We start from the raw sequence: 25,125 nt of genomic DNA, 5'->3' as shown, positions 1-25,125 counted from the left end.
TATTTCAGATACTCAAGATGGGAAAAATAGCTCAAGGTAATTTTTCAAGCTTAATTTAGTTCATTTAATATTTAATAACTTAATGGAGCAGTCTGCATGCCCTAAGTGTGTCAAAGAGTAGAAATGGAGTTTGAAAAAGAACTCAAGTTTTACAAGTATTTTGATTTTTAGAGCAATTGACCATTATAAGTAATTCTTCAGAATTTTCTGATTCTAATTAAATGGGAGCACAGTTATGTCTTTTATGCAATGTGTGATCCATAAAATCAGCCTAATCCATTCTTGCTGATAACACACATTTATCCATTCACTGGCCAAACAGGTATGCATTTAATGATAAATGACTAGGTATGTGTAAAGCACTAGTATAAGCCTGTGAAGTTTGTAGGGTCCACCCTCAATCAGTCATTGAACACACTACTGACAAAAGCTTCCTAAATTTCATAGTTAAGATAGGCATAGAAATAATTAGAAGATACTGCAAAAGAGGACCAATAATACATTTTCCATCATGCTATGGAAATACAGCAGGAAGATAGATTTAGCCTGACACAGAGGAGCAAGAAAAATTTTATGATGTAGGTCAAGGATCACCCCCTCATGTTTCTACAGGAGTTAGTCAAGAAATATATGAGTTGGGCCTATAAGAAATACTCCACTTTACCGTTTTTTGTAAGAATGCTGCTATGTAAGCAGAAATATATACACCAGCTGTCATTCTGCTTCAGTGCTGAGGTCAGTAGGTAGAAATAGGAGTTGTGTTGAAGAACTGAAGTCCCATCTAATGGGCAGAGCTATGATTCAGGCTTGCCACTTGTTATCCTACAGGAAAGATGGTCTAGTGTTGCCAAACCTGTAATTTGAAACTAGGAGTTTTTATATGAAATCACTTGATATGTCATTATTGGCATGTGATTAAAAAATTTTTTAATGTACCATGTTGCGTATACAAAGAGGGTCAAACAAAGCAAATCCCGTGGACAGATCATAACCTGTGAAGCAGGTAGTGGTTGAGCTGAGCTGGAGGAACAGAATCTTCATATGTGGGAATTCTAGGAGGAAGGAAAGCTAAGAATAAAGGCCTGGAGACTGAAAGTATGACATCTGGAAGAAAACATTCAACACATTTGGTTTAGTTTAACTATTAGTATGTGAAGGAGAGCAGAGGAAAATACGATACTGATAACTTAGGTACATGCACAATCATAAAAGGCTGAAGTGGTTTTGAATCTATTCCACAAATGGTAGAAGAATGACGGTCATAATTGGGAAAGACATGAAGCAAGGGATCAAATAGGAGATACATGGGCCTAATCACAACCTTCCCAACAATGGGCAGTTACTTTTTGGATGGGTGGTGACTTTTAACCCTTTACATATCTACTTTTATCTACCTATCCTGTTATAAACTGGCATTAAAGCAACTATTTAATTTATCCATCACATGAGAATGATACTGTTTATCAAAGAGAGCCCCATTTAGATAGGAAATGAAAGTACACTCTTCCATAAGATATTTTTCTAGTGATTACTATGCCAATCTAAATGGTCAATTTCTCAACCAAATTTGCTTATATTATTAAGTTTACTTACATACTGAACTTGATAATATTGCAAAGAAGCTTATGGGATAGTTTCTGAAGATGTCACTCAAATTTCTTCCCTTAAAGCTACTTTTTATAGACAATGTGATAGTTATCTTCTTTGTTTACCACCTTACTTAAGTTAATTTGCTAGGAAAATGAACATTGTCTCTTCAACTCAACTTTGATATCCCTAATCTTGTTTGCATAAATAATTTGACTGATTAAAGAAGGGGGGGAAGTCCCTGGTGGCGCAGTGGTTAAGAATCCGCCTGTCAATGCAGGGGACACGGGTTCGAGCCCTGGTCTGGGAGGATCCCACATGCCGCGGAGCAACTAAGCCCGTGCGCCACAGTTACTGAGCTTGCGCTCTACAGCCCGCGAGCCACAACTACTGAAGCCCGCGCGCCTAGAGCCCGTGCTCCACAAGAGAAGCCGCCGCAGTAAGAAGCCGGTGCACCGCAATGAAGAGGAGCCCCCGCTTGCTGCAACTAGAGAAAGCCCGCACGCAGCAACGAAGACCCAGCGCAGCCAAAAATAAATAAATTAATTTAAAAAAACATTTCTTAAAGAAGGGGATCATGAAGAAGGCCATTAAGAGAAATCTCTCACATTTTATTGGGGATTTTTTTTTCTGGGGTGTTTTGAAATTCCACCTACCTTGATTGCCATGAGACACACTTTTTCCTTTCCATTCTTATGGTGATTAGTGAATAAATTAAAACGGGTGTGTACATTTCATGTTGGAACACTTTCATTTTTCAGCTTAACAAAGACTTAAATCAGCCTTCCTTTTGTTGGTTAAGTGGCATGAAAAATATGGGTTTTAGCCTGGGTCTAAGACAACTTAAGTATTTTATAAAATGCATATCATCTAAAAAAAACCATAAATATAATATTTCACCTGGGGGACCCTGGGTTTAGATGAGGCTAGATCTGGAGAAATAATTGTCCACCATGGCTTTGATGAGAGTGGTTGCCAAAGCAACAATCCTGATTGACAACTGGGAGTCTTGCTTTTCTCAAATCTGTAATTCTAAAACATCTTGAGTGCAAATTTCTCTTCTGTTGAGAATTAATCAGTCTTTCTCACATGGTCCATTTAATGAAAAGCTTAAATTAAGACATCTGATGGAAACTTCTTAAGAGACAGCTCAAAATTTTTAGATTCTTGGGCACTGATCCTTACCAACATATTTTGACTTATTGACTCCAGGCTCCTGCTTGGATAAACAGGATAGTTTACTTTATATTTCTAAACAGAATAATCCTTCACTATTCCCAGAGTAAATGACGTATAGTTAATGGGACATTCCATCTAAACTTTAGGTCATTTTTCCCTTCTCTCTCTCTGTCTCTCTGTCTCTGTTTCTGCCTGTCTCTGTTCCCTCTCTCTCTCTCTCTCTCTCTCTATATATATATATATATATATATTTTTAATCCTTGGATTCTGTGGCTAGAACCAAATCTGGGTGGGACAGCAAGAGCTCAGTATAGATCCTTCATTTCTGATGGTTATACAAAATCTGTCTTTAATAACAATAGGACGATATGATTAAATAAGAACAATCTCTTAGGAGATCAGAAAAATATTTCATGTAGTATGAAATGGATCTGCTCTCTGGTACCCCTATCTTTTGAACTGTATCGTGATAGCGAGTTTTAAAATTCTTGCATAGAGACTGCAACTGACTCTTTACTTTTGCCTACTCATCTAATTCCTACCCATTCCTGTAGGCAGGGAATATCTTTCTAAAATTAAAACAAAACCTAGTTCTTTCATTGTCTAAAAGCTTTTAATGGCTACCTGTGTCACTAAAGAGAAGCTCAAGATGTATAATATGGCTTAGTGGGCCCTTCTTTACTCAGCCTCTGTCTGCTTTATAAACTCATTTCTTGTTATATCTTTTCTAACTATCAAATTATACAATCTTTTCTACAATCAAATTATACTGAAATATTTGCTTCCTTGTAATTCTGTCATTTTTTAAAACTATCTAGAATGGCTCCACCATACTGTCCGCACCCTGGAGGGGATTTTACCTAGTTAACTCCTACTCATAATGTTAGAATTGGCTCTTGTCTCATCTTCCCTAAGAAGGTCAGGCTGACACTCCAGGCTAAATTAGGCATTCTTATTTAGAATTCCGTTATTATAATTTACTACTCAAATATTTACTGATAGAAAGAATGTATAAAAAATTCAAATGCGTATCGCTCTACTATAGAGAATATAGAGACAAGATTCTTTTTATGCGCTAATGATAAGATCCTATTTGGTGAACTGGCAGTGACTTTAATGAAAGAATGGCTGTATTAGTATGATTTCTAGTAAAGATTACTTAATATTAAACATCTCAATATTAAACCTTTTTGGAAAAGGTTAATTTATTATGCATAAAAATTTCATACAACATGCCAGTTTATATTATAGTTATATACAAAAGTATTGGGTACTGATTTTTCCTAACTGATTGATTGCTCAAATCCTAATATCTCATGCAAGTATTATTGATATTATTCTGTTGTAATAGTCCATGAGACTTGACTCCCAATCTTCAGTACTAGAAGAAGCTCAGCCAAGATGATGTTGAATTTTGAGGCTTGATCAATCATTTGTCTCCTGCAAAAGTCTGAAAATATTTTTAACAATAATTTAAACTTTCCCTGAAGATAAATGGATGGATCAGTGAGGTGACCATTTATATATGAGTGTTATTTAGATACCTCAGTTTTTATTAAATGATATTAAAGCTAAAATATGTCTTTCTTTTTTATAATGATGTCTTTATTCATATTTCTGCTTTCGTCTAATGTTCTAGATCCAGAATTAATTCATTTTGTTTTTAAATTGTGTGGGCTGTAATTGTGATTATTATTTATTAATAATTTAGGCACCTTATAGTTAGGTCTAAGAGATGTTTGTACTCATACCCAGTAGAGAGTGGCACATAACAAGGTAGAAGCTAATAAAGCAAAGCACAGGTTTACAAAATTCAGTCTTCTTTTTGGCTGTCATTTGCATTTCAATTTTCAGTAGGCTAAAAGAAAACTAACATGCCAGCATCCATATAAGGTAGAGTAATATAGTATAAAAGATGTGATAAATAAGGGAATCAATCATTCATTCACTCAAAAAATATTTATTTGGCACCACTGTCTGCCAGGCACCATGAATTCCAGAGTGCTGTAGGCCATTTTATGTGGCATTGGAGAGGGAAGGTAGAATGCAAGCAGTTGGCACTGAGTTTTTTTAGGGATAAGATTATTGAAATTTTTATCAGTCCATTACCCAGACTTTAAAGTTTTCAGTCCAGTCTATTGAGTCCTAACCATGCCGCTTAGATTATTGTTTTCTTTTATAATCTAGAGTAGAAGTGTCTAATGAGAGTCTTTAGTTTAAAGTTCTGAATATTTCACTTTCTAAGGATTCATTATTTTTTTGTAGGTTGGATATGCCAATGTGATTTTTTTATATATTGATAACGTTTACTGATTACTTACAATGCACTGGTTTCTCAGTAGAACAAACCAATGAAGTAGGCACTATTACCTTCCCCATTTGTTAAGTGGAGAAATGAAGTCATATTGGTAAATGAATTAAGCCATTTAAACTATGCTAGAAACTAATGGAAAGATGTGGGTTCAAGGCCAGGTCTGGCTCTGTCTCTACTATCTAAACATTTCATTAATGCAAATGCTATACTGCATTTCAGAATAAGTATCCTACTCCATCAGCAACCAAAAATGCCTGAATTCCAGGTGTGGCAAGGCTTGTAACTTCTTAAGCACACAAATATACTTAATTTCCCAAAAATGACCATGTGTTAGTCGAGGGAATACAAGTGGAAATAAATTTTTTCATTGTTAAGCTAATGTTTTTAAGATGTTAGTGTTCCCCTTTAAATCCGCTTATCCCATTTCTTTGGCTGAATATTGACAGAAGCTCTAGGGTATGACAGCCATAGGATACAACCCTGAACCACTGGTAACCTGAATCATTGCACTGGAGAAAGCTGATCCCTGAGTGCTGCATGAGCAAGAAAAAAACATCTATCACAGTGAAGGCATTTATGGCTCTATTTAATTGTTACCAAGACTTAGTCTACCTTATACACCAAGAGTTTCCATTGACAATAATTTCTAATTACCTATTTCTTATCATAATTCAACTTGAGAAATTATAATTTGTGGGGAGCCTATTCATTTCACCAGATGATATAGATTTTCTCTTTATTTCGCTCTCTTTATATTTCATTATGGAGCCTAATCAATTTTCCACGAATTTTTTTCAAATGTTTTGTGAAATGAGGCAAAAAAGAAAATAGAAGAAAGAAAAAAAGAAGGGAGGGAGGGAGGAAGGAAGGAAGGGAGAAAAAAAGGAAAAATATTAAAGAGGGCTAGAAGAGGAAAGAGGGAAACAGTAGAAACAGTGATGCTCCACGGGGGTGTAATTGGAAAATGCAAGAAGTACTGTCGGTAAGTTAACCCCAACCCCTCTTCTCAGCCTCTCTCTACTATAGGGCCATATAAGCTAAAAACTCCTTTACTCATGCTTCTTTGAAACTACTACTTCAGAAGGCAATGAATCATAAACAGGAAACTGCTAGGTTTTTCTGGGAAAGACTTTGCACTTTGGATGAAAGGGACAGGTAAAGCTGTACTGCTACTTCTCCCTTCGTCTTTCACTCTGCTGTAAATAGAATTGTGATATCTGGATTTGGGACAACTCTCCTTGTGACCATGACATGAAAAGACTGAAGAAAATCTAAGAAAGCCCTGGAGATGTCACACAAACACTACTCAGTTGCTGAGTGCATCCTAGCAGCCTCCTGCCTCAGGTCTTCTGTGGTGAGAAAAATAAATCCCTAATCTTTGGCTAATTTTTCTCTGGGATTTTGTTTCTTGCAGCTGAAAACCTTCATAAGTGATTCAGGAATACTAAAGGAAAGACTAACCCTGAGAGGGTAGAATTAAGAAGTGATTGGTTGAAAAGGTAAAGAACAGGAAAATGTCAGAGTTGAGTCTAAAGGTCTCAAAGGATGGTGGCATGAAACAAACAGTAGGGATATTCTGGAGGGAGACAAATCTGGAACATACTGATCTCAAGGTGCATATAGAACTTCCAGGTGTAATAGGCAGATGCTCATAAATAACAATTTTCAAGTGTGTGAGTAGCCTGTAGCTTTTACTTGACAGTGAGAGCTGAGTCGTGGCAGTGGTTAAAAATCTTTAGGGATAGTAATTCAAAGGACAATGGGGAACATTCAGTGAGTGTAGACAAAAAGAAATTATTAGTAGAAATAAGTAATAGTATATGAAAAATATATAAATATAGAAGTAAGGCAGAGCTCCAAGATGGTAGGTTGGCCAATAATATAAAATTAAGTAGATGGCTTCTAAGACAAAATATGAAAGTGTGTCTTCAAACTGATGTCTCTTTTCACATGCTGGCCTTCCCTTATAATATGGCTCTCTAGCCTGATCTTATGCTTAATTTTCCTTGGCCTCTCACACTTGTCACCATCCCAGGGCTTCTCCTCAGTTAAAAAAAGTCTCAGCATTCTCTAAATTCATTATGTGAGTCAGAGCCATCCTACCAACTGTTCTTTTATTAATTAATTTATTTTTCCCTTTAGATGATCACTAGAAATCTTGTATTTTCTCTTTCCATCAGAGTGAATTTCTATACCACTTACAACAAAAAGACAGATAACCAAATACAAAATTGGGTAAGACACTTGAATAAGCATTTCATAAAAGAAGATTCTGAGACAGCTAGTACACATTTGAAAGATCCTCAACCTCATCAATAGTCAGAGAAGTGCATATTAAAACTACAGTGAATTATTATTACAAACTAATCAGATTTGCTATTGGTGAGAATGAAGAGCAACAGAAACTCATACATGCTAGTGGGAGTATATGACAAATTGATACAAACCTTTGGAAAGTTGGCATTGTTGATTAGGATTTAACATATACATACTTTATGTTCCAAGGATTCTTATTCTAGGTATATATTTAACAGAAATGGGTATGAAGGCATACCCAAAGAAATTTATAAGAATGTTCACAGTAGAATTTTTTGTAATGGCCCTCAAATGGAAATGAAACTCAAATATCTATTCTGATTAGAATGGAAAAAAATAAATTGTGAACTATTTCATACACTATAATAATATACTGAAGTGAAAAGAAAAACAGGCAAAACTGCTACATACAATATGGATGAACCTCACAAATATAATAGCAAATAAGCAAGACACAAAAGAATATATGTTAATCCATTCATATACAGTTCAAAGATGGGCAAAGCTTATATATATTTTATATATATTTTTTATATATATATTTTATATATATATATTTTATATACATATATATTTTTTATATATGGTTAGAAGTCAGGAGAGTGGTACACCTTTGGAGAGGAGGTAATAGGCAGTATTTGGGAGAAGGAGGATTCTGAGTGTTATAAATGTTCTAGAAGTTTCTTGATGTGGGTGATGGCTATAAGGGTTCAAAATAACTCATCAAGCCACTTATGATTTGTGCTCTTTTTGGTATACATGTATTTCTTTAATATATTTTTCAAAATTCCTATCCCCACTTCCCTTTCATATGAAGTTTCTACTTCAAAATCTACTCTTGTTGACTTTTATTAATCCATCATTTTTGGTTCCAACCATACTTCTGGAAACTTTTGTCTTTTTTATGTCACTTAGCTGTTCCTAACAGTGGCTCTTTTATGGCTTTTTTTCCCCTCGAATTTCCCAACTCCTTCTTGATTGACACCTTTAATTTTCTCTTTGTCTCTCTCTTCAGCTTTATCTTCATAGACCACCCAAGAGAGCTATGTAAGTCTACATTATAAAGAATTTTTCTAAATCTCCATTGAGAATGGAGGGGATTGTCTAGCAAGAGTATAAATGTCTGTTAAAATAACTTTGATAATGGATAAATTGAAGTCTGCTAGATCGCCATTTCACTCACATAGTATCCATCACTCCTTTGCAGTTACATTTATATGGAACTGCTCATTCCTACCTTCCTTTCTTTGACTGAAAACTCAATGAGAGTTTTACCTGCTAGGCACTTACCATATTTTTTACGTGAAAGAAAGCGTGCAAAATACTAAAAATGGTTTTAGTAAGCAACGTAGTTAAGAATAAGAATTACGTATAACATCTACTAAACAAGTTTATTTTGCTTTTTAATGGGAAATGAAAGAAAATGTATATTTAAGCCACTTTCTATAACTTCATATTTGTTGAGGACAGTGGAAGGCGGGAGGGAACCACCATTTAACAGTAGAATGTGTACAATCCAAGAGATACTGTATACTCTTCATAATCAACACTGCATTTATAAAGTGGGTCCTGTTATCCCAGATTAACAGTTTGGAAAACAGAAACTCAGAAAAGTCAAATAACTAGCTTGCTTGAGATCATGTAAGAATTAAATGACCTAGCCAAGATATGAATTTCAGACTGAGTGATTCCAAAACCCATGATCTTTCTTCTTTACCATCCTGCCTCATTTCTATGAAGTTTAATGAGACATGCATGTATACTAAGGCAATCAGGGACTTCTGATTACTTGCATAACATTTTAAAATATGATATTTTATTGGCCTCCCTTTATTTTGGTGCTTAACATTTAATATCTAAATTAAGAAGACATTATCTTTATATCTTTCGTAATGCACCACTTTCACAGTTACCCATTAAACCAGTTGGAAGTCTTGGTTGGAAATTCCTAGAGACTGCTGATAACGGTGCTAAATTTCTTTTCATTAGTTCCATTCATTCGCTTCAATAACTGAGTATATTAACTAGATATCACATGTATATTAATCCCATAACTTATTAATGTTCAGAGTATAATCAGTTGTCACCTTTTTAAATACATGATTTGATTGCTGAATCAAATAGAACTGTTATTTAAAGATTTTAAATACAAATTGTAACTGTTTAATGTTGTTCCTCTGATTTCTTTTTTTTTTTTTCAGGCAAACAAATACTAAAATCACTTTCTTACAAGCACTTATATATAAAGAGTTACTCTTTCACAATAGTAAACTATGTAAGTGTTATTCAGTAGTATTGAGGGAAAATTGCTCGTTATAGGCAGTATAATGGCTTCCTAAAGTAAACTGGGTAAAACTCCATCTACTGATAAACTTTTATTCTCCATCTCCCCTTTTTCAGGTACATAGGGTTAATGAGTATGAATTATATATAGAATGAGTTATAGTATGACAAAGCACCAGAGTTGAGCTTCTAACAGTCCTAGTATATAGTTACTATCCTAAGTATTGTCTGCTTCCTGCTGACTGAGCAGCTCTGTACCAATGACATCACTTACAGGAAGCTCACCTATACTACTGATTAGAGGTAGACATTGGGAGAGCAGATGCTAATAAGGAGGTAAGACCACAGAAGTGACAAAAAGAGGTTTAAACAGAGATGCCTAAAGCAAAATATATATATATTTTTAAGATACATTTAATATATTATATATGTCATATATCATACATATATATATCTTACTCTTTTTTTAAACTCTTTAAATAATTTTACACAGACACAAACAAAGGTATTTTACTAGAAGTGCAGTTGAATACTCCTCTAGAGTGAGGTTCTGGACAAGGGGCAAAGGAGGAAATGACGTACATACCTTTGCTTGTCCAGCTTTCGTGATGGCAGGCATATTAAAGAGCTGGCCAGTATAAAAATGCAGACCACTGAACAGGATCACTGCAATAGAGTCACCTTCATTCTCAATTACTTCAAGCATATCCTCTAATCTCAGTGTTTCTTCCCCCTAAAGTCACGTTAGGTACAAGTTACATTATATCCACAATAACAAATTTGTCCCTTTACATTTCCCAATCTAAAATTCACCTTGAGATCTTTCCTACCATAAGAAAAATCAAAGATAATTTTTTTCAGATTAATAATCTTCAAAAATTGGGCAAGAGCATGTATTTGAATATGCTTTTTGTTATTAAGAAATGATAATAAAATAGTAAAAAAAGAGGTTTATAAAGTATCTTTGCAAAACCCTACTGCTTGATTTTATTCTTCAGTTTTTCACTTAATCTTTACTATTTACATACTTATAGATTGTTTCCTTCTTATTCCCATCAAATAAAATACCAGAAAGTACAGGATGTCCATAAAATATTAAATGTCAAGGCAAATTTGTTGGAAATTAGTATTTTACTTATCAATCTAATATCATTTTTTTCCAGAAAAAAAAGGCACGTATACATCATTCATCTGAGTGTAACTTAACCAATATTTTCTATTAGTTTAAGAGTAAAATCTCCTCCACACCAATCTAAAGATCAAGATCCAAACATGAAGAAAATATCAATAAAACTCAATATTATCAAAGTTACTTTTCCCCCACAACTCCCCACCTAAGACTAATAATGATCAGTGACTTTCTGAAAATTGTGAATGAATTTAGATTTGGTCTTATAAACAACTTGAGTGAAAATAACTCAGCTAGGTACACATAGTCTATTTGTATCCTGATAATTCTCATCTCTTTATGAAGTCTTCATGAATTTTCTACAGTGCTAAATCTGACATGATTATGAAGTCAAAGCATCATTAACTACATTAATATGTGGGGAAAACTCATTAAGGCATTAATGAATTTTCCTTCAATTATTTTTAATTTTTGGTAACTTACTATTTGCCAGTTACTGTATCCCACATTAGGCATATATAATATGTATCACAAATATAATAATACTCTAATTTCTGCTTATAGTCTGAGACCTGTTTACAAAATGATGATCTATAAAAATAGGATTGACAATGAAATCTTTGAATTATTAAGTGATGCATACTTTATACATAAAGAGAAGGATTTCAGTGATTCTAAGAAAAAATTCAGAGTAAAATTAATAATATCATAACCCCAAACTCTTTTTTTCCCTTAGAGGAAGCTAATACAGTTTGTCTACCATAATTTCAAAAAAAAAAGTAAGGAAAGTGTTATATATACTAATACTTTATTTCTTTACAGAATCAGTATTAAGCAAATAAGAAATATATTTTTCAATGATAGATATGGTCCTCTCTCATGTTGATGTGCTCTAATCCAGTAATGCTAAAGAGTGGTCTCCAAATTATGATTAACTCATACAGCTATACAACACTTGACACTTTTATTATTTTTTTATTTTTTTAAATATTGAGTATATTTCCCTGTGCTATACAGTAGGTCTTGTTGGTTATCTACCTTTTATATAGTAGTGTGTGTGTTAACCCCAAACTCCTAATTTATCCCTCTCCTCCGCCCTGTCCCCCCGCCTTTCCCCATTGGTAACTGTAAGTTTGTTCCCTATTTCGTTTTATTTATTTATTTATTTATTTATTTGGCTGCATCGGGTCCTGGTTGCGGCACGCAGGATCCTCGTTGTGGCATGAAGGATCTATCGTTATGGAGTGCAGGCTTCTCTCTAGTTGGCGGCGGGCGGGCTTAGTTGCCCTGCAGCATGGGGGATCCTAGTTCCCTGACCAGGGAGCGAACCCGCGTCCCTTGCATTGGAAAGCAGATTCTAAACCACTGGACCACCAGGGAAGTCCCCACTTGTCACTTTTAAAGTAAAAACTTGTGATATATTAGTGGCTATGCTCATTTTTGCTGGAAATAAGCAATTTATGTATAACATATGAAACAGATATTGTTCCAAAGCTGTGAGAACTTTCTATTCCATTAATTTATTGCATGTTGGCAAATAGAAGTGAATAGAGTAGACCTTTAATTTCTCAAATTAGTTCTGGGTTGAAAGAAATAAATGTTCAGGGGGCTTCCCTGGTGGCGCAGTGGTTGAGAGTCTGCCTGCTAATGCAGGGGACACGGGTTCGAGCCCTGGTCTGGGAAGATCCCACATGCCACGGAGCAGCTGGGCCCGTGAGCCACAATTGCTGAGCCTGCGCGTCTGGAGCCTGTGCCCCGCGACGGGAGGGGCCGCGATAGAGAAAGGCCCGCGCACCGCGATGAAGAGCGGTCCCCGCACCGCGATGAAGAGTGGCCCCCGCTTGCCGCAACTGGAGAAAGCCCTCGCACGAACCGAAGACCCAACACAGCCAAAAATAATAAATAAATAAATAAATAAATAAATAAATAAATAAATAAATAAGAAAATCCTTTAAAAAAAAAAAAAAAAAGAAAGAAATGTTCAAACACTGGTTTAACAGCCTGGGAGCATCATACATATGTGAAACCTAAAGCTTATTCTGTGTGGATCTCTTGGTGCCAAAATTACACAAGATGCTGGGTTTATAGGTCAAAACCTGTACAACTTAGCCTTATATCTTTATTAATGTAAAGTGCACAGTATTTTAGACCTTGAACATATGGTCAAGCCTGACTAGGTATTTCCTTTGTTGTCTGTTTAAATATAAAGGAATCTCAGAGATAAAGTAACTCTCAGAAAGTCACATACCCAGTATGTTGGTGGGTCTGGGATTTCCCTGGGGAGTAATAGCGAGGTTCTAAGCCTAGTTTTTTTCTGCTACACCACATCCCTTTCTATACCCCAGGCCAAGCTCAGAGGAAAATATTTGATCCTTAGATTAGGAGGGGCATAAAAGATAGGCATCATTCAATTTCAACAAGTATCACTAATTTTTAACATGATTTCAATGGCACCCACAGGCAATGGCATTTAAAATTGAAAATGATGTATGCAATTTGTCATCTCCTCCCACCCCACTGAAGAATATGGCAGACTCCAGTGGTATAAATAGGAAAGTAGTTTGCTTGTAATAGCCCTTGAAAAATTAAAATAAATATACTTCTGAGTTAATTCTCTATTTTAAGCAAAATGACCTAACAGTAACAGAGTATAGGCCTTTTATACTTTCTTGAAACTTCCATTAAAGTAATGAAGATAATAAACTTTTGAAGAAAATGAAGAAAAAAAATCAATACCAAATAGAAGAATGATGAATATTTATTTATCTTTCTCATATACCTCTCTTGGCTTTATAAGCCGCATACTTTTCTCAATGTTAAGTCCATGAAGTTGAAGCTGTGACTCAATAGCATACTGGAAAAGAAAGATGATTTATTAAATCAAGTCCAGTGTACAGAAGTACATTGAAATAACTCAGAAAAAAATAATAAAATACCAACAAAAGCATATTATTATATTAAATTCAAGGTCAAGGTTAAAAGTGACTAAACAGAATATATCAGAGAAGAATTGCTTAACATAATTTACATGCAACAGTCTGAACATTCTTTGAAATACAAAATATTAGAAATGGATAGAAATGTAGGGGTCATCTAGACTTCAGGAGTACAAGAGATTTTTAGAATAAGATATTAAATCATCTAATGCAAGTCAAAACAGAGTTTACAAAATAACCAAAGTGAGCAGTGGGGACTTGCTAGGCTCCAACAGAGAGTACAGAAATGGCTTGTCCTAGAAAGAGTAAGCTAGTAAAAGAAAAGGACATCAAGAAGTTCCCTTCATTGAGAGCCCAAGATATAAATGGGAACGAGAAATTTTAGGAACCCTGAAGTTTTTCAAGATAGGGGTTTGATCCTTTTTAGTAAGATCATGGTTATTAATTTGCATTAATTAAGTGCCTTAAAATTACAAGGTGTGGGCCAGAATACTTAGAAAAGACAGAAATCAAGTTTCTCCAACACTAAAACTGAAATGCAGCACTAAAACTGCAATATACTTTTATCTGTGTCTGTGTCTGTGTCTGGAACAATCATATTTCTTACCAACTGTGATTCCTGAAAAAGTAGTATGACTTTTTTTCTTGAACCTCAAGAAATTCTTTTAGTCCTTAATACGTTTTTTTAATTATAAAGCACCGATAATTATGCTAGTGCGCTATGAAAACAAATGGACAAATAAATGTTTATATTCCTACTTTATGTACCTAAAAGGTTAAATACTGGTATATGTATCAATTTAATTCCATAAAATAAAACAGCAACAAGAATTAATAAAACATTTATAACCGCACTTGATTTAGACCAGCGGTTTGCTCAGTGTCTAATAAGACTAATAAATCAATGTTCCCATTCAATGCTTTCCTCCTTTAACACATGTTTTACTTGAACAAAAGAAATAAAGCTACAATCTATAAAGAAATGCATAAATCAAAAGCATTTGACATCTTTTTATTATAAGGTTACTTGGAAAAGACTAGTGAATAAACATTCAAGTAAGGCAAATGATATGCTCCTTTAGGAAGAGTAGAAAGAATATAAATATTATTTGAAGAATCCTTACATGATCTGAAGGGAAGGCTTTGGCTTCTAGGAGAATTTTATACCGTTTGGGCGTAGGCTTGAAAAACGATAACTGCAATGAAATGGATTTATTGAGAAATGCGTTAATGCACAACTTAGACATTTGTTCATTTTATACCACACTTTCATTTTATAATCTCCAGCATTTTAAAGGCATTAATTAATTACACAGCTAGATGTCTGTCAAAGGTACCGTCTCTGATTAGCCTTGTTTCCAATAAATTCTAAAACGGAAGAAGATACTTGCTCATTATGTTTATCAATAGGAAAGCAAATTTGGGAGAAAATGTGAATCAGATAAAAACACATTCTCAAACTTTACTTAAATGTTAATTGAAAAATTAACTTCCCAATGTGTTTAATGGCAATTTCTCTATTATGAGACAAATATCATGTTCTGTGTATATTTTATTTATATTGATTTATCTAGCACTGCAGATTTGGTTTCTAGTACATAAGATTTCTACAGTTTTATGATTTTATGAAATATAATTTTAGGTCCAACTAAAAGTACCTTTGCCCTAATGAAACATTTGGCATTTCTAGAGACACCAGGGAGAAGTAGCTTGTGTGTTCAGTGGGGCCTTCTCATTTCTCCACACAGTTCCTAGAGAAGCAATACTGACTGACAGTAATAACAATAAGGATGATTACTAATGTTAATTGGATGTTGACCACTGGCCAGGGTGCTAAAGCAATTTTCACATATTATCATGTTTCATATGTACGAGGTAGGTATTATCATCCTCATTTTTACAGAGGAAAAAATTAAGATTTAGAAATGCCGAAACCCTTGTCCAAAGTCAAACAGGTATTAAGTAGCCTAGCTGGGAGGCAAGCCAGAGGTGTCTGAACTGAAAACTGTGCTGTTTACCATCATAGTTAACATACTCCACAAGTACTTTCATTCAGGCATATTTAATAATCATGTCTATATTTTATCAAAATAAAATATCAGTATCTTAAGTGTGCATCTTTGTCCTGTAGACATGTTTTCAGAATCTCAGTTAAAAATGAAATACAAATTTTTCATAGCATCAAACAATTACTATAGGTACCATATTTCAAATCAATAATATATTTGACATTCTAAGACATACACATTATTAAGTTCTTAGGATGTAAGAAACACCTAAACACAGTGACTCATTTAAGGTACTAGGTCCTTTTTCTCCAATTTAGTTTTATTTTCTAATTCTTTTTTAATCTACTCCCCCAAAATTAGTCTACAAAATCATACTAATCCATAGTCCCACTCTGCTAAAGCCCAGCATATTGGAAAACTGTCTTTCTGAAAAGCTCACTGTTTGCTACCATTCGTACATCATTGTTTTGTGTGTGTGCAGCAGTTTTGCTTTTTACCCACTGTGACTCTTATTCCTTATGTTCTGAGATAAGAGCTATTCATTATTCTAAAGCTCTTTGCAAAAGTCAACTCTCCCATGGTTACAAAGAAGCCAGTCTATCATGGTCCAGCATTTCCTGGTAGAAATGAAAACAACCTCAAAACTTATTTTTAAATAAGTAAACCTCCAAATGCTCATGAATTAAATGTTTAGTGTATACTAAACATTGGTGGAAAAGGAAGCTTACCAATAGAAGATGTAAATTAACAGTCAAACCATTCATTAGGGCTATTTCTTTCTCATTGGCTCCTGCAAAATAAATATATCATAATTTAGATTTTTCTATTAGTTCTAAGGGTACCTGGAAAAACAAACTATCACTCCTTCATCCTTAATGTTTTTAGAGATAAGGACACATTTGATGTGTCATCACAAAGAAATGGAAGTTTTCCCACTTGACTCATTTTATCAAACGATAGCTGGTCTCATATGCATGCACATAGCTAGCTAAAAATTATATTTCCTTTTTGACATGGTAAATAATAATAACATAATAGTGAAGCCATTGCTAAACTAAAAATGATTTATCCTATCGTCAGCTAGGTTGCCAAATTCCCACAGAGTACATTTTTGTGGTAAGTGTATCTCCAAAAGGAATCTAAAAAGAAATGAAAGCCCATCACATTTTTAAAGCTGGTTGTTTCTAACATCAAATTAAAATGCACCTTTAATAAAAGAAGGCAATGTTGCTAAACATAATTCACTGTTATTACAGTGAGATATACAATACTGTAGTTCATAAGACAAAAGAGCTACGAGCAAAGTACAAAGAGCTAAATAGCTCTGGGGTTTATTTATACACACTGATATAAGATAATTAAAATTAGATATGTATTGTCTGATGAAGAAAACACACAAAATTAAGATATCCACTACACAATCATAATCTGATCTAATTCCTGTTAACAAGGGTTTTGCCACTGGAAACAGACCCAGAGACAAAGCATACATTGAATACTTAAGAACTCAGAGCACAATAACAAAGATAATAATACTTTCCCTATTTTTAGTTCTTATGATGTCTCTTAAAGGCAATTAGACCTGTTTAATAAGAATAATTTCTCTTTACTATCACTGAGAAAAATGGGCTGTGAGCGTTAATGTTTGTAAGGCTGTACTAGGTGTTAGAGAAAATGCATCATACAAGTCTTGCACTTTGTATCCAATGGGATACTTCTGATAGAGTCCCATTTTTACTAAAAGAATAGACAGTAAGTAGAATAATTAATCTAATTAATAGATAGATTTTAGGTTAAGTTCACTTGAGGGGAGGCCACTGGAAGTAAGTGTATAACTTGGGAATTTATATTTCAACATAGCCATTTAAGGAAAGGCCTGTGTCTTCATTTAGTCAAGAAAAACTTTTTGTTGCATTTGATGGATGGATTTCCCCATTTGAATGCAAGGTTGGTGAATAAATGGTGGCTGTTAAGAGATGTATCTCTGGTCATTGTAAGGTGAATAGTGTCTCAAGTCAAGGGACAATAACGACAACCTCATTCTGCATTCCTAGCACTAAATAAAATGTCTCAAACATACTAGAAAGCTTAATTTGTATACAGGGGCATATGTCTTCTCCTACGGTATAAAAGTCTTTTTGAAATATGGTGAAAGAAATGCTGCAAGCTTTATTTTATTTGTTTCTTTGCATTATGGTATGAATTTTTACTGTTATTTCTAAAACAAAACATTATCTATTATATCAATCTTATATAACCCTTAACTCCCTGTTAGCTCTTTACACACATCTTTTCTGAACACTATTCATTTTAGTAAAAAATATTCTGGCAGGGAGCGTGGAAGGAGAAAAGGAAGGAAAAAATAATACATTTGGCCCTCCTTATCTGTGGATATGAAACCTGCGGATATGGAGGACAGACTGTATTCATGGCACGACTCACTTTATATTAGGGACTTAAGCATCCTCCTATTTTGGTATCCGTGGGGGAGCCACGCCCCAAACATACTGAGAAAGCAGAATTAGTAGAAAGAAAAGCATTTGAAAGAATGTGATGGGAAGAAAACAAAAGAGGAGAAAGTTCATAAATTTTTTCACAAAATGAAAACAAAGAAATGCAAGAGGCAGGAAGGGAGGGAGACTTTCTATACAAGGTCAGGCATTCCATTTTTGCTTAATGATTACCTTCTGATTAAAATAATTATTCATCCCTCAGGAATGTTAGTCCTTCAAATAATAGTGTTCATTTTGGATCACCTAAAATTTTTCTTGCATGGAATGTGATGAACCACAAGTGCTAGGCTGAATTAACCTAGACATACACGTGGCCTTTCCTCCCCTCACTTGCAGTGGCATGCTAACATTGGATCAATTCTTTGTACATAATCCCTCACTGACTTGAATAATTTGTCTGCCCGCAAAAATTATCCCGCCTTGGCACACTTTAAATTCAATTAAGCTCTTCACAAAATGCCCTCCTCACCTGCTAATGAACTTTGTCAAGGAGAGGTTCGGTGTACTTAACGTGTGCGTGCGTACCTATGTATATATAAGGATGGTGCAAATATTAATGCTGCAGAACATTAACAGAAATGTTTATTCCAAATATGACCTAAAGGCACTAAAGAATCAAGCGTTGTTGGGCTTCCTTGGTGGCGCAGTGGTTGAGAATCTGCCTGCCAATGCAGGGGACACGGGTTCGAGCCCTGGTCTGGGAAGATCCCACATGCCGCGGAGCAACTAGGCCCGTGAGCCACAATTACTGAGCCTGCGCGTCTGGAGCCTGTGCTCCGCAACAAGAGAGGCCGCGATAGTGAGAGGCCCGCGCACCGTGATGAAGAGTGGCCCCCGCTTGCCGCAACTAGAGAAAGCCCTCGCACAGAAACGAAGACCCAACGCAGTCATAAATAAATAAAAATAAATAAATAAAATTTAAAAAAAAAGAAAAAAAAATCAGCTGCAAGAGTATATATTAAAAAAAAAAAAAGGATGCTGTAACCCTTAAAAAAAAAAAAAAAGAATCAAGCGTTGTTAACATGAAAGGGCCACCAGTCAGACTGATTTTTAGCCTATTTTCCAAAGGAAATTTACCTAATTGACCTACCTCTTTTGGTCCAATATGTATTTCTGAAATCAACATTTGTTGTTTTAAGATATTTCAATATTATCAGCATTCCATAAGACAAAAATCTTTTTTCTAAGGCAAGCTGAAATTATTTCAAGTTGCTTCTCTTTGTACCTTTTCTTTCTCCCAAGAACTTTTTGTGAAATAATGTTGAAACATCAATAACTACAAGTATGAGCTGTAATTCCCTGTGCTATACAATATATCCTTGTTGCTTATCTATTTTATACATAGTAGTTTGTAACTCCCCTAATTTGCTCCTCCCCCTTCCCTCTCCCATTTGGCAACCACTTGTTTATTTTCTACATCCGTAACTGTTTCTGTTTTGCATATACCTTCTTTTGTATTATTTTTTAGATTCCACATAGGTGATATCCTACAGTATTTGTCTTTCTCTGTATGACTTCTTTCACTAAGCATAATATGGTCTAGGTCTATCCACATCCCTGCAAATGGCATTATTTCATGCTTCTTTATGGCTGAGTAATATTCCATTATATATGTATACACCACATCTTCTTTATCCATTCATCTGATTAAAATTCAATAAAAAATAAAAATAAAAGAAAGAACTACACGTATCGGGGGCAAATTTATTGGAGGCCAAGGTTTTTATAAAAACTTCGTGAAAACTTATCAGAATTTGAAAGAGTCTTTATTTTAGAAGATCATATAAAACTCACTGCAGTAAATGTAAAAATTTGAATTACTTCATCTGAGATGGGTGTGAGCCAGGGTTCTCATTTGAAGAGTGCTTTCTTGCTTGCTTATTTATTGAACATAACTTTTTGTTTACCAGAAGGTGAAAGTTACGTACAGGTACTGCCTTCTTATCTCAATGCCTGGCATGCTAATGTTTATTGAGCCCTTATTATGTGCCAACACTTCTAATGTAACTTGTATTATCTTCACAGTAACTTGATAAGGTATCTACTTTGATTTCCATATTTATCAATGAGGAAACTGATGTGCACAGAATTGAACTAACTCGCTTAAGGTCTCACAGGAAGTAGGAGACAAAATCTTACCCTCTCTTAGAAAAAAATATTAATTAAAATCTTTGTTCAAGGTAGCATTTGGAAGTGTTGTGTACATTATCCACCCCCTGTAAGTCAAATATAGGAAGCCCATGTTCATTACCAACATCCCTCTGAATCTTTCTAATCTTCATTTAATTTCAAATATTTTGCAAAGTGAGGTCGACAGGGTTCCAGGCTGCTTAGTGTTTGATAAGAAGGTTAATGATGGATCTCATAACTGCCATACCATGTTCTGTATATTTTATTAAGCAGATGCAAATGTTAATTGTGGATTTTGTTGTAAGGTTTGTAGTTAGGCTAAGTCTGAGAACTTTCCACTCTGTTTTTCAAATAGCAAATTCCTATGGCCTTAGAGGTGGCTAGTGTGTGGTTGAGGATTTATGACTTTGGAGAGAGCTCCCAGGGATTAGTGCTTCTCTGAGGGTCAACCACAAGTTTCATAAAGCAAATTTATGTTCACATTACAACATTTTTATAGGCCGAAATGTATGTATCTAGCCCTTTGTGATGTTTAGGTACCCAGGGAGAAGTAGGCTTAATAATAATACTAATAATATTCTTCAGCAATTCTATTTCTATCAACTTGATAATAAGACATTAACTGTAAGGGAAAGTTATTCCATGTTTTGCAGAATTGTTAGCTCCATATAAAATGTTTTATTAATGGTTTTTCTTCTCATCTGAAATGGAAATTCTTTTCTATGTCTATGAATAAATAGGGTTGCTCACTGTCTCTTCCACTTCTCTATCCACTCTATCAATTTGTACACATAATAATTTTTATTATACTCCTGTTACTTCTTTTTGAGAAACTTTATGGCAAAATACAGGTTGTGGTTTTAAGAACCTGGAAGATTCAGTCATAGTCCAAAATATACAACTTGTCTGTTTGTTCATGACACATTTAGACAGCCCACAAGTAGCAAAAATCAATTTGACTTCTGCTGCTCTCTTCTGTAGTTACCACATAATATTAAAATTTATTTTGTGATTTATACAATATCTACTTCCAAAGAGGATTTTAGGTTTCTTGTATTACATGTGAGAAAGAATGATTTTTAAAAATTGCAACAGTACTATATATGCGGATGAGAAACAAATTAGGAGCTATTAAATGTTTTTGCTACTTCAAACTCTACCAAATTTTCTCAGAACTTACTAGTAACCAAGGCAAAAGGGAACCTGCATGGGATTTGCAGCAAAGAAAATAAACATGAACAGACACACAATACCTTCTAAAAGAATCAGTTCCTACTAAATCGAACAAAGTGAACTCATTCATTTTTCAACTTAAATTAAGAACCGTTTCTTGGACTAATATATACAATTTTAAAAGTAAAGAAATTTGGGGGTAGATAATAGCTACTGAAAGTTAAAAACGAAAACAAGCTTTTAAAATATTGCTCATAATATACTTTTGCAGATACTGTCAACAAAAAAAAGTAGAAATATTTCTCCTGATACAACATAAATTGTAGAGAACAAAATAAACATTTAGTAAACTAATCATTAAACTAAAGATTTAGTTTAATGCACTGACAATATTTCAAATAAAATATGACAATGCATTTGTCATATTAAGGCTTGAAACTTTGAGAATATATATATACTGTATATATATATATATATATATAAAATAAACAATACATATACTGTTTATTGAGTTTCATATGTACAAATGTGACTTTGCCCATTTCAAGACATAATTGTTATTTTTATATCCCGTGTAATTAGGATCAAATGACTGTAATTTAATTTATACAACATTCAAGGACAAAAATCACAGAAAACATAATGAAGTTTGTCCCATACGTTAACAGTTTTGTATGGTATTTCAAAGGCACACAAAAATCCCTAAAGCTAGAACTGATAAATATTCTTTAAACATTTTTAGTAAGCTCAATCTTCTTACTTATCTAAATAAATCTGAATATTTAGTTGTTGTTTTTTTTAAATTTCCTTAGTAATCATAATGAGAGGTGGGCTGGTTTGAAATTTCAGTGATCATTCTGACATATGTGTATTTGCTGGGCAATGAAACACATGCACATTTAATAAGTTGCAATAGAGCTATAAACTTTTAAACGATCAAAGGAAATCTTTTTGCAGGTTTTATGGGCTTCATAAATAAATCTCACTAAATGATAGCCTTACCACTTCCCTGGCCTGTATATAAACATCTGAACTCCTCTTTAGAGGATGATAAATACTAATCACAAAATAATAGGATTAGAATGCAATTTATGTTCTGAAAGCAAATCTAGCAAAGAAAGAAACAGTCCACATCTAAGGAAAACATACATGCTCAGGTCAAATTAATGCAGGATTTTTTTCAGTTTTTTAAAAAATTTGCATGTTAGGCATTTGAATGAATATAATAGGCATCTAAAAAATGAACATAAATGAAAGCATTGTCAAACAACTAATTAATACATCTGTAAATGTAGTCCAGTATCGTTCAGGTGGGGATTTCCTCCATGAGAATATACACTCCTCTGGATAATGCTGGCAGTCTGATCAAATGCTCTGTGCTCCCAAGATCCTGACTGGTTTGGCAGGAGATGCTATGTTTTCACCTTTACCCACCCTGGCTGACAAGGTTCTGGCCTTGAGTTTGAGCCCCAAGCATCCAGGGCTCTGCAGATTCGCCCTGGGGCTTCTTGTGAGAGTCCTGGACTCAGGCCCTACACACTCCTGGCTCCATGCACTACCCCCCAGATATTGTGCTTCCGGCTTTCAACTGCTTCTTTCTTCAGCAATTGCTATATTTCTGATCAGTAGGAATTTCTATTTAATTTTTTTTAGTGTTGCTATATGTTTGTTAATCTAAATTTTTTTCTATCATTTCTCTGTTTTTGGAATAGAAGGGAGCATTTTCAGTTTGTACTTAATGTGTTATCTTAAACTAGAAGCCAATCTTCTGATCCTATAATATAACCACATAAAACAGAAATGTGTGTAGTGTAATGATTACTCAATAATAACTAGCAGCAAACAGAGCTTGTTGCTTTTGCTTGCAACCCTTCAATGGAGTGTTTTGTTTGTTTGTTTTTTTTAACTTGCTGAATGGAACAGGTTACACATTCATATAGTTCATAAACTAAAAACAGGTTTTCCTTAAAGTCTGGTAGTTTGGGGTGTGTTAAGCACCCGCTGTGTTCCCCACTGTGCATGTGGTGGGGTTTGTCGTGCTATGAAAACCCATGTCAGAACCTTCAGGTTGCCCAAATATCGCAGAGAAGACTTTTCTAGTCTCCTGCCTAGATACTGGGAGCTAAGTTAGCGTAGAGGTGGATAAACATTTATTTAACTCTGTTTTCACCAGGGAATATGTTATGGACTGAACTGTGTCCTCCCTGCCTTTACCAGTGAGATTTTAGTCTAATAGAGAATTCTAAGGACTAATTTTTAGTTGACTGAATACCTGAACTTGGGCAGTAGTCCTGCAACCTGGGCCAGGCCATCTAGGCCTGGTTCTCTACCATGTTGAGCCTTTCTGGGAAGCCAGCCACTTTGGGCAGGAGTAAAATGCAAAGTTGTTTACTGAGGATCTGGTTTGGGGGGGTTGATTGGGGCAGAAGACTATATTTATGCTGGGGTGACTCCCAGAAATACATAAGAAGAAGCTAGAAAAACAATGCCCCTAAATTCTTTGTGGTATGTTTGCAAACTGCCTTAGATTGCTTTGACTATAATAAGTTTGAATGTCTCCTTGCTAAACACAGTACAAAAGCTTGAGGTTTCCTCTCCCTCCTGCAGCCAGTACAGAGGATGTAAATGGTGGTTGAAGACTGAGCAAGCTTCACCTGATTGGTGTGGGTGCTGGTCTCTTGTCAAATGTGTCCCTAAACTTCCTTCTCCTCGCAGGCAACCCCCCAACCAAACATCTAAGATAAGAAGTGCTCCTTTCTTCCTCTTCTCCCTACATGGGGTTACCAGCAAAGCCAATATAACCACTACTTAGATAGAGTAATGACTTCTGCAAATTCAAGGGTGTTCCTTCTCCCAACCTCTCCTCTTTCCTTCCCTTACAAACCCTCTACCCTAGACAACATCCTCCCCACCACAGCACCACCCCCCCCAACCCCAGAGGATCTCTGCTTACCCTTCTAGTGTGGTCTGGTAATATCACCACCTTAAATGTGAATTGCTATCCTTATTGCCCCTTTTCAAGAAGAGCCAGCTGGCATGTTGTCAGGAAGCACTATTTAAAATGTGAATTGTTACAGAGCAAATGAATACTGTATAAGAACATTAAAAAAGAGAGAGAGATTTCTAGTGGTGGCCTTTGCTTTTCCACTTACAGAAGTTTCTTTCATATTTCTTGTAAAGCAGATTTAGTGGTGCTGAACTCTTCTAGCTTTTGCTTATTTGTGAAACTCTTTATCTCTCCTTCAAATTTGAATGATAGTCTTGCCAGGTAGAGTATTCTTGGTCGTAGTTTTTTTTTTTTTTTTTTTCTTCACCACTTTAAATATGTGACACCACTCCCTTCTGGCCTTGCAGAGTTCCTGCTGAAAAGATCAGCTGACTGTTTTATGGGAGTTCTCTTGTATGTAATTACTTGCTTTTCCCTTGCTGCTCTTAAGATTTTCTCTTTCTCTTTATTTTTTGACATTTTAATTACAATGTGTCTTGGTGTGGACCTCTTTGGTTTGATCTTATCTCTGTGATTTCTGGACCTGGATGTCTGTTTCCTTTCCCAGGT

At 34.9% G+C, this 25,125-nt stretch overlaps 1 protein-coding gene across 1 annotated transcript in view; it reads right to left on the bottom strand.

Moving 5' to 3' along the window:
- The window catches only part of KYNU (kynureninase), a 100,680-nt gene that overhangs the window by 43,596 nt on the left and 31,959 nt on the right, over positions 1–25,125 (bottom strand). The window contains exons 6-9 of the mRNA XM_057550916.1: positions 16,482–16,543; positions 14,869–14,940; positions 13,588–13,662; positions 10,266–10,412 (exon numbers count right to left, since the gene is read on the bottom strand). Coding sequence (XP_057406899.1) covers positions 10,266–10,412; positions 13,588–13,662; positions 14,869–14,940; positions 16,482–16,543 — 356 coding nt within the window. The remainder of the gene's footprint in view (positions 1–10,265; positions 10,413–13,587; positions 13,663–14,868; positions 14,941–16,481; positions 16,544–25,125) is intronic.

Source organism: Balaenoptera acutorostrata, chromosome 8 (assembly GCF_949987535.1).
Source record: "Balaenoptera acutorostrata chromosome 8, mBalAcu1.1, whole genome shotgun sequence".
NCBI lineage: Eukaryota > Metazoa > Chordata > Mammalia > Artiodactyla > Balaenopteridae > Balaenoptera > Balaenoptera acutorostrata.
The sequence above is the reverse complement of the archived record's forward strand: the minus strand, read 5'-3'. Positions and strand labels throughout refer to the sequence as shown.